The sequence below is a fragment of the Curcuma longa genome, chromosome 16 (assembly GCF_044706935.1).
Source record: "Curcuma longa cultivar G26 ecotype Majalengka, Jawa Barat chromosome 16, ITB_CL_G26_1.1, whole genome shotgun sequence".
Lineage (NCBI taxonomy): Eukaryota > Viridiplantae > Streptophyta > Magnoliopsida > Zingiberales > Zingiberaceae > Curcuma > Curcuma longa.
In genome coordinates this window covers 9,745,654-9,760,603 of record NC_133876.1, presented here as the reverse complement: position 1 = coordinate 9,760,603, position 14,950 = coordinate 9,745,654, and the positions used below count along the sequence as shown (strand labels likewise).

The following is a 14,950-nucleotide window of genomic DNA, read 5'->3' as shown; positions in this document are numbered from 1 at the left end:
ATGATTATTAAATAGGCAAGAAATTCTCAGATCGGATGAAAATATCCAATTTGAGTTTGAGTGGACACGATCCTGGTATAATTGATTTAATTATGGGATAGATTTTATTGAAATGGATAATTAAATTTTTAAAAGTATGAAATTGAGATAATATTTTTTTAGTGATCAATTGTAATTTTTCAATTTAACTTCTCATATATAATCGATTCACAATATCGAGAAAAGATTCATATGTAAGAAAGTAAATTGAGAAGAAACTACAACTGTGACCCTTGTCTATTTCAAAAATTATACTCCCAGTAAATTTGTTCACTCACTCTCTTCTATAAAAGGTTGAATCTGTCACCCCAATTGGTCCCATATGATCAATCTCATTATCATCTGAGATAAATTGAAAAGCTGCAGTTAACCATAACGACGAAAGAGAATATTGTCAGCAAATTTGTTCACTCACAAATCAATTCAAAGTCATCAATACTTCAAGATTCATTATTCATGCCTACTCACACCTTCTGCACATTAAGATTCAATAAAACTGAACATAGACAAATATAACAACACTACATGTTCAGCAAGCATGTCAAGGTGAACACAGTTCATTCAGTTTCACACAAACAAGCCACAATACTCGACTCCATGTTGATCAAGATTTCAACAAACAAATCTTAACAAGTCTTTACCATTCAAAATGCAAAGTACTACTACTCATAGAACATGATGGGATCAGGAACAAGCGAGGTTATCGTGCAACAAGATATCCACTTTGCATTCTTCCATTTCTTCCTCACGGCTTTCATTTTGTTGCTTCAATGGATCATTCTTCACCTCGACCTCAGACTCGCCATTGCTTGTGATTGAGTTTTCTTCTTTTCTTTCAATCGATGGATTCGAATCAGGACATAGCGGACTAGCAATGTCCTTCTCTACTAGAATTCCGTTGTCGGACTTCCATTCCAGTTGTCTGAGGAAGCACACTTCAATGTCAGTTAAAGCATCATATTCTTCCTCGACGAAGCTACGATTGCAATGCGGGCTACTTGTGTGCCTTTCTGAACTGCATCTTGCCGCAGAATCACTACCGTTCGCTCTCATTTCAGCTTGAAGGATACAGGTTTCTGCTGGTTCATTGTCTGATGTGATCTCACTGGAATCATCACACATATCCACATCTCTCTGGCTATTATAATCCTCATCATCATCCTCTCCTGGCTCATGAGAAGGAGAACATGAGAAGTCTGAATACCCACTTACGTCTGCTTCTTCACGTTCCCTCAGAGTTTTCAGAATCAGTGTCTTGAGAAAGTTCATAACTTGAACGGCATGCATAAGAGCTGTTAAAGGATCTGACATCTGGTAGGAAGAAATGCAACGGTATCACAGATGTTAGACTATACAGTTAATACTGGATGCATGAGTCTGTTCCATAGTTGATACCTGGGTCATGTTTGGGGCAAAGACCATGGCGATATTTCTTGCGTTCATCTTGTTTACTTCTTCTTCTTCAACGACATCAGCCATGAGCTCAATGGCCCAATTGATAAGCGAAGTCTGTGTTGGAAGAAGGCGCTTCACAAGTCGCACCGAGTCCTCCTCCGTGTTGCATTGAAGAACTTGTTCAGGTGAGAGGCTGTCCAGCACACCCTCTGGAAGTTCTCTGAACCATGCCTGAACATAGCAGGACCAAACATAAGTTTCTGATAACTTTACCTCTAATGCTCCAAATGTGTATTTATAGCACAAAATGTCTTTATGATGTTTCATGTAGAACCATGTTCTATTTCTGCAGTCATTTCATCAAAAACATAGCATTTCTAGCACATCTAATTCAGCAATATCAAAATATCATCCGCTTTGACAGACATCATATACTATTCACCTCACAGTTTATTTCATGGTAGTAGATGATCACTCATCACAAAATTGCTACATGCCAAGCATGCTTAATGATTACAAATAATCGAGACAATTCCACCAAAAGGCACCTCAATGAGAGTCACACAACACATTTAATCATACTTTCTCCACTTTGGTGCTTTTTTGGTGTACTCCTTCCCCTTGCATCCTATGTGTCTATGAAAAGCTGCACCTCAAACTGGGTTTTTACAATATTGCTCGAGTGTTCAATAATTACTACATCAGATGTAAAACTACTATGAAATCCGTGTGCTTTAGATGAACTTTTGAATCTATGCTAACAAGTTGCAAATACCAAAAAAGCAGTTTTAACTCAGTGCAAAAATCCTCAACTTCTTAAGCAGACACTGGAATAATATCAAAAAGCAAGCACAAACACATTGGTTAACTCTGTCAATGGCACAAGAGGTATTATCACTTGAAGGAAGAATAAGAATTCAGTCACCAACTAAAATCGCACCTTAATAAGGCTGGCCAAACAGTGAACATCAATGTCCTCCGGCACAATGCCTTTGTTTAGCTGCTCTCTTACATGCTCCTCCTGACTGTTCTCTGGGTTTATCCGGAATATTCCTTCAGCCTGTAAATCACACCGTGTCATACTAGCAATCTCCTGCTCTGAATAACTGAGCTGAATGCTCAATAATTTTGTCCCTACATTCTGAGAGCTTCTTCTTAATGAGAAGGGTATGATTTACCTTTAGACCTCCTTGCATGTACAGCCTCTCCTGCATTAGCAGGAGGATTGTTGGAACACTGTTGCCCTTGGAATCAAGAGAGCATTGCATGGACTCGGCTGAGACACCGAAGACACTAGCACTGGACAACAGCAGGCCAAATTGTCAGCATATGCAATCATAAACTCTATTTTACATTAATCTCTCAATGGAGCATTTGATTTTGGAAGTTAATTCCAAAATTATGAGTTCACTTCCTTTTTTGTTTTGGTAGATCAAGTAGAACTCATGGCTTAGATAATAAAAGGTTTTCAAACAAAAGCAGCATACGTTTTCACTAGAACAGAGACAAGTATGGGTTTCCTCGAACTAGAAATGTGAAAAACATAAGGAATACACAAGCATCCAGTGAAAGTAAAAAATCCAAATTTTGGTAAGTGATAATCAAATTTAATCTTTTTAGGGCAAGATTTTTTTTTTTTTAATTTTGTGTTTCCAGGTGAATAAAAAAAGTACCTCGAGAACAGAAAAAAAGGGGGAAATCCTTTTCACCTACTCGAGGTGGAAGAGGCAAGTCAGAGAAAAAATAGACCTGGCACTGGGGACTCGGCCAGGGACCTCGCGCTCGAACTCGACGGGGAGGCCGAGGAACCCATGGAAACGGTCGAAGGTGACGTGCGCGACGTGGCGGACGTCGGTCGGCCACCCGATCTCCATGCGCTGCAGCGCCGGTATCACTTCGTCCCTCTCCATCCGGCACGACGACGCCATCGACCGCCGGATCGCCGCCAGGAGCAGCTCCAGGACCGAAATCTGCTGCTGCTGCTTCCGGCACTCCTCCTCCTTCGCCCTCTTCCGTTCCTCCTCCCCTCGCCTTCCCCTGCATCCAACCGATGACGACGCGAGAACCACCCCGGCCATATCTCTATGGCCCGTCCCAAATCGAGCTCAGCTGCTCCTAGTACTGCCAAATCTAAACAGATCTATGAATGGGGGTGAAGTAAAAGCTACAGATCTGGGGAAGGCAAAGACCGTAGAGTAAGAAAAGATCAAAAAGGTAGGATTTTGGAGTTTGCCGAGCTCATAAATCCAAAAACCTGGAAGGCGTGCGAACTGTGTCGACGGGGAGATTTTAAAAAAGTGAAGGGAAGCGAAGTGAAGTGAAGTGCAGAGGGGAAGAGTTCAAATGGCCATTTCATTCAAATTCTAACTCCCACTTTATTTACTGCAGAGCACTACAAACTATTGCCCCTTCCATTCTATTTAATATCCAAAATGCCATTTACTTTCTTTAAAATTGCTTCCAAATATCATACATAACATTCTTCTAAAAAGACCCTTGAAATATTTTTGGCCGTGAAAAATCACAAAAGCTTACAAAATACTGCTATAAATTTCACTAATTTTAAAGCAACTGATTGAGGGAAATTAAATGACGAGTGCCCATTTAATTTCTTCCCTAAAAAATACGTTAATGGAAAAAAAATCACCGTTAATCTTCAAATGAACTCACATTAAAATTTATTAAAAAAATATTTTTATAGATATTCAACTTGAAATGTTTTTAAATTAAATACGAGATAAATTTATCAAATACCAAAATTTCGAATAAAATAATTTTATTTAGCAAAGAGAAGATGGGCCGAGGCCCAGAGAACTCGGATCCGATGCCTTGTTCATCGCCTTATTCCTGTATTATCTTCGTTCATCGTCATTGGGAGTCGAACCAACAAGCTTTTCCCTTCTCAAAAGATTTCCATCGCTCTTCTCCTCCGTTCATAATTCTCTCTTCAATCTGATTCCAGGCCTCTTACTCCGGTAGTAAGATTCCTTTCCTCTTCTGCTAAGCAAATTTTCTTTATGTTTATGCGCGTGATTTCCGTTCATTTCTCTTTGCCTTTTGTAGTCGATCTTTTCATCATTGTCTGCTCCCGATTGTGGCTAACTTATCTTCTATTCCTGCCTTATTTCGTATTTGCATGCTTTTAATTCGATTGATATAGTGTAGAATAACCATGGATCAGTAAGCTAGAACTGGAGAGAGGATAAAGGTTCCAAGGAAGATTGTGCCATAAAAAAGTAGAGATTTTTTTGGGGCTAGGTTCAGGAATTGGTCTCATTGCATTTCTAAGTTCCAAGGAGAATTGGACATGGACCATCCTACTGAATAGAGGTTAGGATGCTGCTAACTGCCCTTCGTAGGTCCTCCGATGCTCAAGTCGAGGATCATATAGTGATAGGAAATGCTAATTACTAGAGTTCATAGTTGCTATGCCTCTTGACGGTGTTCCTGGGATCTGTGTTACTCAGACAGGCAAGTATTTGTGTATTCTAATTGTCCAGCATGAATATTCGTAACAATTTTTACATATGATAAGTAGAGGTGTAGAGTATCCATTGGGGATGTCGATGCCAAAGTATCAGCGTGTGATATAGGTGGCGAAGGGGGTAAATGCAGAGCCCAAGTATTAGAGTCTTGGATACATATGTGGATTTTACCTTGTTATCTTCTTCTTAGATTATTGACTCAGTCTTCTTCCAATTGTGGAAGAAATCATGGTTTCATGGACCCCTTCATTTGGGAAGGTGCTTGCCCCTATTGCACATGGTGAATGTTTTAGGCTTGTAGCTACTCTGGTCAAGGATTCATAGAATGGTTTAGGCAATATCTTCTCTTATGCTGATAAGGATGTTGGATTAGTCATTAGTATTGATCGCCAACTAGTGCTTCTTCTTCCTGGGTCTTGCATAGACCTGGAGTTCTGGACCAGCTTATCAGTAATTGTTGAAATTCTTATCAGTAGTTAAACTTGGAAGGTCAATCTCTTTGGTGTTGAAGATTGAAACTGTTGCTTTGCAGGAAAATGGATTGTCTCGCTGGCCCTGCACGTCTCATGATTGTTTCTGATCTTGATCACACAATGGTGTAGTATATAATCAACCTATTGGCAATGTAATTTAGAACTTTAACATCCTGCTGCTACCAGTGTTGAATGAATTCATGCTTGCAGGTTGATCATCATGACTCAGAGAACACATCATTGCTTAGGTTCAATGCTCTGTGGGAGACACTTTATCGCCATGATTCTCTCCTGGTTTTCTCGACTGGGAGGTCACCTACACTTTACAAACAGCTGAGGAAGGAAAAACCAATGTTGACTCCTGATATAACAATCATGTCTGTTGGCACTGAGATCACTTATGGCGATTTGATGGTGCCTGACAATGGCTGGGTAGATATTCTCAATCAAAATTGGGATAAGAGCATCATTCTTGAAGAAACATCCAAGTTTCCTCAGCTGACTGCTCAGGTGATCTTCAAAATTTTCATTATGACATTAATTATCGTCATTCTGCTGTCCATGAATTACACAGATGATAGGTCCTCTTGCATATGCTGTAACATGCAGGCTGCAACTGAGCAGCGACCACACAAGATTAGCTTTTATGTTGAGAAGGAGCACGCTCAGGAAGTAATTAGGTCTCTTTCAGATGCTTTCCAGAGACGTGTGGTAAGATTAGCAACTTCAATTTGGTTTTGAATGCTTTTTGGCTTTTAACTAATCTAACCAGATCATGCCTCTATCTGATTTACCATCCTTTTTTCATACATTTTCAAACAGCTAGATGTAAAAATAATCTACAGTGGAGGTATTGATCTTGATATATTGCCACAAGGTGCTGGCAAGGGCCAAGCTCTTGCATATTTGCTCTCGAAGTTCAAGGCTGAAAACAAACTACCTGTGAATACACTTGTCTGTGGTGATTCTGGGAATGATGCAGAGCTGTTCAGCATTCCAGATGTTTATGGTGTCATGGTGAGTTTTATAATAAAGATCTGTGAATTACTTTGTATGTTGGTAGTGTTCTTAGGTAGCTTTTTTTTCCCTTCTTGAATTTCAGGTCAGCAATGCCCAGGAGGAATTACTGCAGTGGCATGCTGAAAACGCAAAAGATAACAAGAAGATAATTCATGCAACCCAAAGATGCGCAGCTGGTATCATTGAAGCTATTGGCCATTTTGGGCTTGGTCCTAATGCGTCTCCAAGAGATGGTTTGGATCTCTTATCTTGCAAGACAGACAACAGTACGCCAGCAAACATAGTAGTAAATTTTTTTATTGCATATGAAAGGTGGCGCCGAGCTGAAGTGGAAAAATGTGAATCCTTTATCCAAAGTTTGAAGGACATACTTGTAAGCACACAATCCATTCATCAGTTTTTACAGTTTACCTGACGGGTATATGAGTTTGTCTATTTAAACTTTATGACCTTTGAGATATTCTAGTTTTAATCTTATCTGTCAAAAGATAGTTGTAGAAGAATTGCAAAATTCTTGCAAATTGACATCTAAAACTCATTTTATTTTCATCTCCTAGAAAAAAAGAGGATAATATTTAATACTGCAATGATTTTGTGCATAAACATCAATGTAATTCTTTCTAATTTACATAACACATGGATACATTTTGAGTTCATATGAGCTGATTAGTTCTTTTACTGGTCTTATAGGACCCAACTGGAATTGCTGTTCATGCTTCTGGAGTTGAACATTCTCTTCATGAATGCATAGAATTACTGGGACCGTGCTATGGCGATAAGCAAGGAAAAGCTTTCCGAGTGTGGCTGGATAGAGTTTTTGCTTCAAAAATTGGATCGGATGTGTGGCTGGTAAAGTTTCATAAGCGGGAACTAACTGGTGAGTGTTTAAACATTCAACTAATATATTCTCCAATTTTAGTTTTACCCATAATGTTTCTTCTCATTTAGAGCAAATATTTTATCCCAGTTTTCTTTATTACTCAATTTCGATTAGCAATTCTCCTTCACATAGATATATTCTGCAGATGATGGACAAAATTGTTGTCTGACCAGTGTTCTACTGTACTCAAAGGTAAGTGAAAATACCAGTGTTGCCCAAATATCTTTGTAGCTTCATTTGCTGTACCTGAAATCTGCCATTTCTCAGCATGGTAGCTTCAACTTAGTTCATCTCCATCAGACTTGGCTTGAAGGATTTGCAGCAAAAACTCAAAGTCCTAGGTTATTCTAATTCATAATTTTCCTATTATAGAATATGGCTATCGATATCTTTTCGAGTTCCTGTGTTTATCCAGTGTTTATGTACCAAAGCTACCAAATATACTTGGCCTGAGAGTATCATTATCAATAATACCTTTGCAAAACTGCATTTGCCAGCACTATTTCAAGCAAAATGAAAATAATGGCAGCCATGTTTTCTTGGCCCATCACAAGACTTTGGCATATGGAATTTTGTTCAGTGACCAGTGATTATCTTGCAATTCAAACAGATTTAGTGAAGCAGATGACCCATTGATTTTCTTTGAGTGAAGCAGATGACTGCAATATTATATCATTCTGGTAGCTCATTCTTGATCGATAAGATGCTTTACTCTACGATGGACAAACTTTTAGGTCTTGTTTACTTCAGTGAATTAAGAGGAGAGAGGAAAACTATGAATTTCTTCAATCAACCACATGCAATGTTCCTATTTCATCACTATACACTTTGCTGCAGAATTCTATTTGAGGTCCCTTCCTCTCCTGCTCGACTGACGCGGTGAAGCTTATGGATGAGACATCAAGTGTGCACCATGCCAAACTTTGGTAGAAAAATACAGAAGACCAGATAATGTTGGATTCAGAGAATACATCAGCTAAAAGCTTGTTTCCTCTCTTCTTCTTCTTCCTCCTCCTCGTCATCTTCATCATACTCGCTGTCATCGTACAAAAAACCGAGTTCTTTCTGCCCCTTCAAGAGGCTCCCCTGAATTCGCTCCTTGATGACAGTTCCCTAATGATCAGAGCAACGTCAGTGCAATTGCAGCAAACATGCAGCATCTCTGCAAAAAGGATGCTCACCATCTGATGACAACCTTCTTCAAACTTTGCTAGAAAACCGACGACCCAGCGATCAGCATTCTCCACCCACTCATCATGAAGCACACTTAACTGCACAAGCCACTCAAAGTTCAATAAGCAAACAACATAACAACACTGATCATGAGAACAACAAATGCCAATATAATCAGCCTATACTTTATTAAAATTTCACCCTGCGAGGAAGACATTGTACCTTCTTTCCCACTTTTTCTTGCTTCTCTTTGACTTTGTCATAGATCTTCTCGAATTCCATATTCACCCTCAAATGTTTTTCCTGAAAGACACAACACAAATGACTACACATCAGGACAAGCACTGAGACATGAAATTGACTAGTTAGTGGGAAAAAGAAACTTTTTCATACAACATTCTACAAAAACTAATCGCGCAACCTTCATATAGCTGACACCTAGATCCTTCCTGGTATATCCCCTGGCCAAGTTACGCATCACATACTTGTTGTAATCTTTAACTATCCTCATTATAAGATCTGAGGTAGAAATTCCTTCCGTCCGCTTTGTTTCTTTAAACTTTCCAACAACTTTAACCTGGTACAATATGTTAATGAGTAGTAAACAAGATAAGAAACACAGAAAATAGTTACTGGTGAGATCACAGAATGGTTTAATGCTTACAAATTCATAGACATCATTGCCAGCTCCACTCGCATCGGCATATCTACATGGGATTTTAAAGAAAGAAGAGAGAGTTCACATTTTGTTTTAAAAAAAAACAAAGAAAATATATTTGATTCTTCCATAATATTCTTGATAAGGAATTCTCTTGCTGAAATAGCTTAAACAATAAAATCTATAGTCCAGTGAAAGCATCCAGCATCCCTGATAAGAGAGACTTTACTTCAAACTACTACTAGTGAAACAAATGATTTAAGAGGAATCCAAACAATTTCATTTGGCAAACATGTATATGTAAAAGCTCCCAACAATATGGTAAAATGCAATATAAAAAATGTTTTTTTAAAATAAATAGTATCTGTTTGCGTGTTTTGTTGTTGTTATGTTTCTAAACACCAGGATAAATACCTATATAAAAATAGAAACAAGGATGAACTCAAAAGAGGCTATAGGTAGGAGAGACTTGCAACTCGGCATATAGTTGAAATATTTGATGGTAGACAACTTTACCAACTAAGACATGTTGGAGTAGACAAAGACTAGTAATACACTTAGGTTGTGTAACCTTACGGGAGAGAATCATGTGCCACATAATCAATCTTGTGCTTGTCGAGGAACTCCTGAGTGATTACCCAAGGTGCATCAGGTATAACTTCATCAACCCATCTGTGAGAAGAACCATTTTTTAGTTACAGAATAGTTTTTTCAAAAGGTCAGTAGTAGGAAAAAGATGAACTTTGGAACATTCCATTTGAGTCAAACACTTGACAAATAGAATCACAAGACATCTTCAGAGCCAATCCAAGGACAATAACCAATCAATTAAAGCTTCTAGCTAATATCGCAGCAATACTTTTTACAACAATAAATATCATAAGTACATTTTGGAATTTCCTAACTATGTTGCTATATCAACAAACATCTGCAGAACCCAAATTAAGATACTAGTCCAAAGTAACACCAGTCAAAGAAAGCATCTAGCTACTACTACAGCAGTATCTTTTTTTATAGGAATCAATAGCATGTCAATTTTTGGAATTTCCTAGATAAGTTGGCACTGGCACAGGGACAACATCTAGGACATTTTGATATTTCTACTCAAAGTAGGATTTTGTGAACAAATCATCATCATCATCACACTTGTGTGCCTGTTCTAACTTGCATATCTGCCTTCTTTGCAATGTTACAAATAAGTGAAAGTTATAACCTTAGATGTTACATACGAATTTTTTTCTCATATGGAATTGGTATTCATTTATAACAAGAATTGGTTCTTAAAAGAAAGTTAAAACTTAGCTTATCTGTTTGCAGACCAACTTCCTGGAAGAGCACATAAAGTATTTGAATATATAGTTTAATTCATTTTCCATAACTTTCATGACCAAAAACTTTTAACATACAGAACAGTTTCAATTCTAACGATGGAGAAAGTAAAAGAACGCAATACTTGCAGTGACGCAGTGACTCATAACGTTCGTCTTCCGTCATGACAGTCTTCCCTTTGTATTTGTGCGTCACTTCGTCATTACAGCAACCCACAAGAAGATATGTGTTGGGAAACCTACAGAACAGTAAGCGACAATTGATTAATTCCCCAAATCCAAAATTTGAATAGAAAGGCAGATCTTCAGAAAATAAAGCGTAACATATGGAAGATCCACGTTTCTACAACCCTGCTAACTAAAAAGGCACACAGGCAACAGTTGAACGACCAAGAAGGAGGCGAAGAGTGCAACAAGGCTTACGCTTTCTTCGCCTGTTCCAGAGATCTGGCGTGGCCGAAGTGGAAGAGATCGTAGATTCCATCGGCATAGACCCGGATGGGGCAATCTCCTTCTCCAGCCTCCGTGGAATCTTTCTTTGCCTCGGCCTCAGTACCGTTGTCGGCATCTTTATTGTCCGCCTTCTCAGCCTCCGCCGCCTCCTGCTCGGCTTCTGCCGCCTTCAGCTTCGGATCGGCCGTTGCCATTGACTCGAGTGGGAAGCAAATCGACGGAGTTCCGGAAAATAAGCCCTTTTCTTCGCTGCTTATTATTATTATTATTATTATTATTATTATTATTATTATTTTGTTTTGCAGATTAAAAATTGGAACTAAAACTTCCAAACGTAACTGAATTATTTGTAGTTACGCGTCCATCACGCGTGATCGTGACAGTGGGATCACCGTCCATCACATATGATCGTGAAGATCTGACCGTTTAAAAGTGAAAATGTACAGTACTCCCTCGTGCTGACCCGCTGCTGTCGTCTCGTCGTCCGACCACCGCACCAGATCCGGTTGACGCGCCACTCGCCGGCGTGTCAACCGGGCCTAGGGCAGCAGTCTCTGATGGTCGGACGGCGTGGCGATGACAGCGGGAGCGGTTGAGGGTCGGGGGTGTCGCACATGGATCGCGTAAATCGTCGTCGCGCAGCATAGAAAATCTAATTTATGTGAACATTAAGTTTTAATTTTAATATATAAAAATTAATAATATATAATTTAAAATTAATTAATTTTTTATGCATAAAAGTAGTTTGTCGGTCCGTACATCGTATCGCCAACGGTTTCATGCAGTCGAATAGCAATCAGTCATGGCGGATATCGTCGTCTTATCCCATTTTGGGCCGCCGCCTTCCCCGTCGGCGGGAAGCAAGGACCTCCACCACTCCATCTCCCTCCTACTCCGTCGCAACCTCTCCGTTCTCCACCTGAAACAAATCCAAGCTCAGCTCTTCCGCCACTCCCTCCACGACGACCGCATCCTCCTCACCCAGCTCGTCTCCGGCTGTTCCTCTGCCGGAGCCCCCGCCTACGCGACGCGCCTTTTCCTCTCCCTCCCCGAACCCGACCTCGTCCTCCTCAATTCCATGCTCCGGGCTTATACCCTCAACTCTCTCCATCGCCAAGCCGTCGCCTTTTACGCTCGCCATGTCCTCGGCCGAGGATTCGCCCCCGATCGCTTTACTTTTCCTTACGTCCTCAAGGCCTGCGCCGCGCTCAGAGGTTTGAGCCTCGGACGGCAGATCCACGGAAGCTTGGTGAAGCTTCAAGAGACCTCCGCCGATGTTATCGCGCTGAATTCACTGGTCGACATGTACTTCAAGTGCCGCGAGAACGAAGCTGCTCGGAAGGTTTTCCAGGCCATCGAAGAACCTAATTCGACTTCTTGGAACATGTTGATGACGGGTCTTCTGAACTCTGGCGATGTGGGCAATGCACGCCACTTGTTTGATCAAATGCCTCGCAGAGACGTGGTTTCTTGGAACTCTCTGTTGAGTGCTTATGCCCGGGCAGGGGACATGAACACAGTTCAAGAACTATTCGATGAAATGCCTGAGAGGGATTCAGTCTCCTGGAATGTTTTGATTGCTGGATACACTGAGAATGGGCAAAATGATAAAGCATTGTCGATTTTTGAACAGATGATTACTGTTGGATTCAGACCTGATAATGCTACATTGTTGTCTGCTGCATCTGCTTGCACTGGTGCATGCTCGGTCGGTGAGAATGTGCTCAATCTGGTTATTAGCTGCTTGAAGTCTGCAAATTCGGTGTCTGTTTCAACTGCTCTGCTGAGCCTCTGTGCTAAAGTTGGCAGGGTTGATGAGGCTCGATCAGTTTTTGGGCAGATTCCGGAGAAGGATCTTGTAGCATGGAATGCGATGATAGCTGCCTATGCTCAGAATCAGAGACCAGTCGAGGCAATTGAGTTGTTTAAGTTGATGCAGGGATGCAGTTTGCAAGTTGGAGTCATGCCCGATAGTGTGACAATGATTAGTTTGATCAATTGTTGCGCCCAAATTGGCATCTTAAGTCTTGGCGAATGGATTCATGCTTACATCAGTCGGAATGGAATAGAATGCAACACCATTTTGAGCACTGCTCTGATTGATATGTATGCAAACTGCGGAGACATAAACCGATCTCGACATCTGTTTTCAGAAATGCCTGAGAAAGACTTGGCCGCATGGAATGCAATGATAAAGGGGCTCGCTATTCATGGGCAAGGTCTGGAGGCTCTCGAACTCTTCTCTTCTATGGGAAATCATGGGATAGTTCCTAATGAAGTAACCTTTATTGGCCTACTGACTGCCTGCAGTCATGGAGGACTTGTTGCAGAGGGACTGAAACTTTTTGAACTGTTACAGAAAAGGTATGATCTTGTTCCGTGCATTGAGCACTATGGTAGTGTAGTCGATTTGCTAGGTCGGGCAGGAAAATTAAGTGAAGCATATGAACTCATCAAGAACATGCCTATTGAGCCTGATATTGTTGTCTGGAGTTCCTTGTTGGCCGCGTGCCAATCATATCAAAATGTCGAACTAGCAGAAAAGGCGGCACGAAAGATTGTTGAATTAGACCCAGGAAATGAAGGCCATTATGTCCTTCTCTCTAATGTGTATGCCTCGAGAGGGAAATGGACAGAAGCCGCACAGGTGAGGGCACTGATGAAGGCATGCCGAGTGCAAAAGAAGCCAGGACGCAGTGCAGTGGAGTTGGATGGTGTCGTTCATGAATTCAAAGCAAGTGACCAGTCACACCCAAGATCCAAAGAGATATACAAAGCTTGGGACCAATTGGCAAAGCATATCAAGAAGATTATGAGAAACCTGGATGAGGAGAACAAGGAAGAGGATCTTCATCAACACATTGAGAAGTTGGCCTTGGATTTGCTATAATTAGTTCAGAAGCAAGATCACAATTGAGAATAGTTAAGAATTTGAGAATTGGCAGTGATTGTCACAGGGCTATGCAGTTGGTATCTAAGCTTGAAAAGCGAGAAATAACAGTTTGAGACCAAACATGCCTTCACCATTTCAGCACGGGGTTTGTTTGTGCGGAGATTTTCGGTGACAGGGAAGCTTGTGCACTAGGCTCCCTTCAAGAGAATTCAAGCTTTGGGTACTCCCTTGCTGTCTTCAGCAAGAAAAAGGAAAAAATAGGGAAACAATAACCATCTACCAGATTTACTTCAGGCATAAGTGACTTTGTGTTTATTGATTACTGCTTTTGTGAATCTCTTCTAACATACTGTGATATAATGTGCAGATTGAAGATTATATTACTGTGAGTACTTATGCATTCCAATACCATATTGGATGAACTGAGGTCAGTCATCCATTTACAATAACTTTTAGTCTGTGTGTTTGTTCAGATTGTTTGTTGTTGGAAACTGGATATGAATAATACAAATGATCTGTAAAGTATTGTCTGAGACAAACTCTCACAGAAAACTGATTATGTTCCCTCATTAGCTCTGGCACAAGGCAAGTAGCTTAAAAAATGAGTAGAATATGGAATAGAACAGAGAGGGAATTGAAAGCCAACAGAGAGGGAATCCAATTCCATAAAACAAAGGGCATATCCATTGAGCATCTTCCAATGTGATATTGTGGTCTCAGAAATAAAGCTGATTTAATTAATGGGAATCTGAAACCACTTTTGATCGCTTGCCATAAAGTAAACAGATACAGGGATTAAGCTTTTTCTGAGATTAAGATCAAGAATAAATATTTAGTTTAACTTTTTTTTTCTTTTTCAATTCCAGAAAAGAAACCACAGTGACTCTGAAGTTAATGTATATTTTTATTCGTTGAGTTTAATTATGATGATTAAAGTGCTAACTGAAAGTTAACCCCTGAGAATCTGTACCGTGTCTAAGCTTGACAGGGGATCCCCGACTCACTAAATATGACCTGTGTGGTCTAGAATCCTTCGCGTCTGATCTTTTTAAGCCATCTATTTTATTTGGGGAAAAAAAAAAAAAAAGAAAAAGCATTTTTCAAAATCAAAAGTTACTCTTACTTTTATTATAATAAAAAAGACATTTTATTT

The 14,950-nt window shown here is 40.1% G+C and overlaps 4 protein-coding genes across 6 annotated transcripts; 2 read left to right on the top strand and 2 right to left on the bottom strand.

The window, feature by feature from the left end:
- Window positions 1-504: 504 nt before the first annotated feature.
- Window positions 505-3,692, bottom strand: LOC141847258 (rho GTPase-activating protein 5-like). The gene is made up of 5 exons (XM_074735252.1): window positions 3,184-3,692; window positions 2,613-2,733; window positions 2,375-2,494; window positions 1,435-1,665; window positions 505-1,350 (listed from the first exon to the last, which is right to left on the bottom strand). The coding sequence occupies exons 1-5, from the start codon at window positions 3,510-3,512 to the stop codon at window positions 724-726; spliced, it is 1,428 nt and encodes a 475-aa protein (XP_074591353.1). The 5' UTR covers window positions 3,513-3,692; the 3' UTR covers window positions 505-723.
- Window positions 3,693-4,319: 627 nt separating this feature from the next.
- Window positions 4,320-7,912, top strand: LOC141847259 (sucrose-phosphatase 2-like). Of its 2 annotated transcripts, none has more exons than XM_074735253.1 (9): window positions 4,320-4,409; window positions 5,452-5,515; window positions 5,603-5,902; window positions 6,002-6,103; window positions 6,215-6,409; window positions 6,495-6,785; window positions 7,103-7,289; window positions 7,438-7,484; window positions 7,560-7,912. In XM_074735253.1, the coding sequence occupies exons 2-9, from the start codon at window positions 5,456-5,458 to the stop codon at window positions 7,641-7,643; spliced, it is 1,266 nt and encodes a 421-aa protein (XP_074591354.1). In that variant the 5' UTR covers window positions 4,320-4,409; window positions 5,452-5,455; the 3' UTR covers window positions 7,644-7,912. The 2 variants fall into 2 exon arrangements, with proteins under 2 accessions (XP_074591354.1, XP_074591355.1); XM_074735254.1 differs by having other exon boundaries at window positions 4,320-4,412.
- Window positions 7,913-7,992: 80 nt separating this feature from the next.
- Window positions 7,993-11,137, bottom strand: LOC141847261 (choline-phosphate cytidylyltransferase 2-like). 2 transcript variants are annotated; one of them, XM_074735257.1, is made up of 8 exons: window positions 10,875-11,137; window positions 10,577-10,690; window positions 9,700-9,795; window positions 9,130-9,172; window positions 8,887-9,042; window positions 8,688-8,768; window positions 8,474-8,563; window positions 7,993-8,405 (listed from the first exon to the last, which is right to left on the bottom strand). In XM_074735257.1, the coding sequence occupies exons 1-8, from the start codon at window positions 11,096-11,098 to the stop codon at window positions 8,265-8,267; spliced, it is 945 nt and encodes a 314-aa protein (XP_074591358.1). In that variant the 5' UTR covers window positions 11,099-11,137; the 3' UTR covers window positions 7,993-8,264. The 2 variants fall into 2 exon arrangements, with proteins under 2 accessions (XP_074591358.1, XP_074591357.1); XM_074735256.1 differs by having other exon boundaries at window positions 8,887-9,172.
- A 569-nt stretch (window positions 11,138-11,706) lies between these two features.
- Window positions 11,707-14,245, top strand: LOC141847038 (pentatricopeptide repeat-containing protein At3g29230-like). The gene has a single exon (XM_074735028.1). It carries the CDS (start codon window positions 11,707-11,709, stop codon window positions 13,792-13,794), a length of 2,088 nt encoding a protein of 695 aa, XP_074591129.1. The 3' UTR covers window positions 13,795-14,245.
- The last annotated feature ends 705 nt before the right edge of the window (window positions 14,246-14,950 follow it).

Excerpts from the sequence above, each read along its gene's own strand:
- LOC141847258 (XM_074735252.1), bottom strand. The coding sequence starts at position 3,512 with ATGGCCGGGGTGGTTCTCGCGTCGTCATCGGTTGGATGCAGGGGAAGG. Across the intron at positions 2,734-3,183 it reads GGCCGAGTCCCCAGTGCCAG|TGCTAGTGTCTTCGGTGTCT; the intron begins GTCTATTTTTTC and ends GCTGTTGTCCAG. Across the intron at positions 1,351-1,434 it reads TTGCCCCAAACATGACCCAG|ATGTCAGATCCTTTAACAGC; the intron begins GTATCAACTATG and ends TCTTCCTACCAG.
- LOC141847259 (XM_074735253.1), top strand. The coding sequence starts at position 5,456 with ATGGATTGTCTCGCTGGCCCTGCACGTCTCATGATTGTTTCTGATCTT. Across the intron at positions 5,516-5,602 it reads CTGATCTTGATCACACAATG|GTTGATCATCATGACTCAGA; the intron begins GTGTAGTATATA and ends TCATGCTTGCAG. Across the intron at positions 5,903-6,001 it reads TTCCTCAGCTGACTGCTCAG|GCTGCAACTGAGCAGCGACC; the intron begins GTGATCTTCAAA and ends TGTAACATGCAG.
- LOC141847261 (XM_074735256.1), bottom strand. The coding sequence starts at position 11,098 with ATGGCAACGGCCGATCCGAAGCTGAAGGCGGCAGAAGCCGAGCAGGAG. Across the intron at positions 9,796-10,576 it reads GAGTCACTGCGTCACTGCAA|ATGGGTTGATGAAGTTATAC; the intron begins GTATTGCGTTCT and ends TTCTTCTCACAG. Across the intron at positions 9,173-9,699 it reads GTGGCACATGATTCTCTCCC|ATATGCCGATGCGAGTGGAG; the intron begins GTAAGGTTACAC and ends AATCCCATGTAG.
- LOC141847038 (XM_074735028.1), top strand. The coding sequence starts at position 11,707 with ATGGCGGATATCGTCGTCTTATCCCATTTTGGGCCGCCGCCTTCCCCG.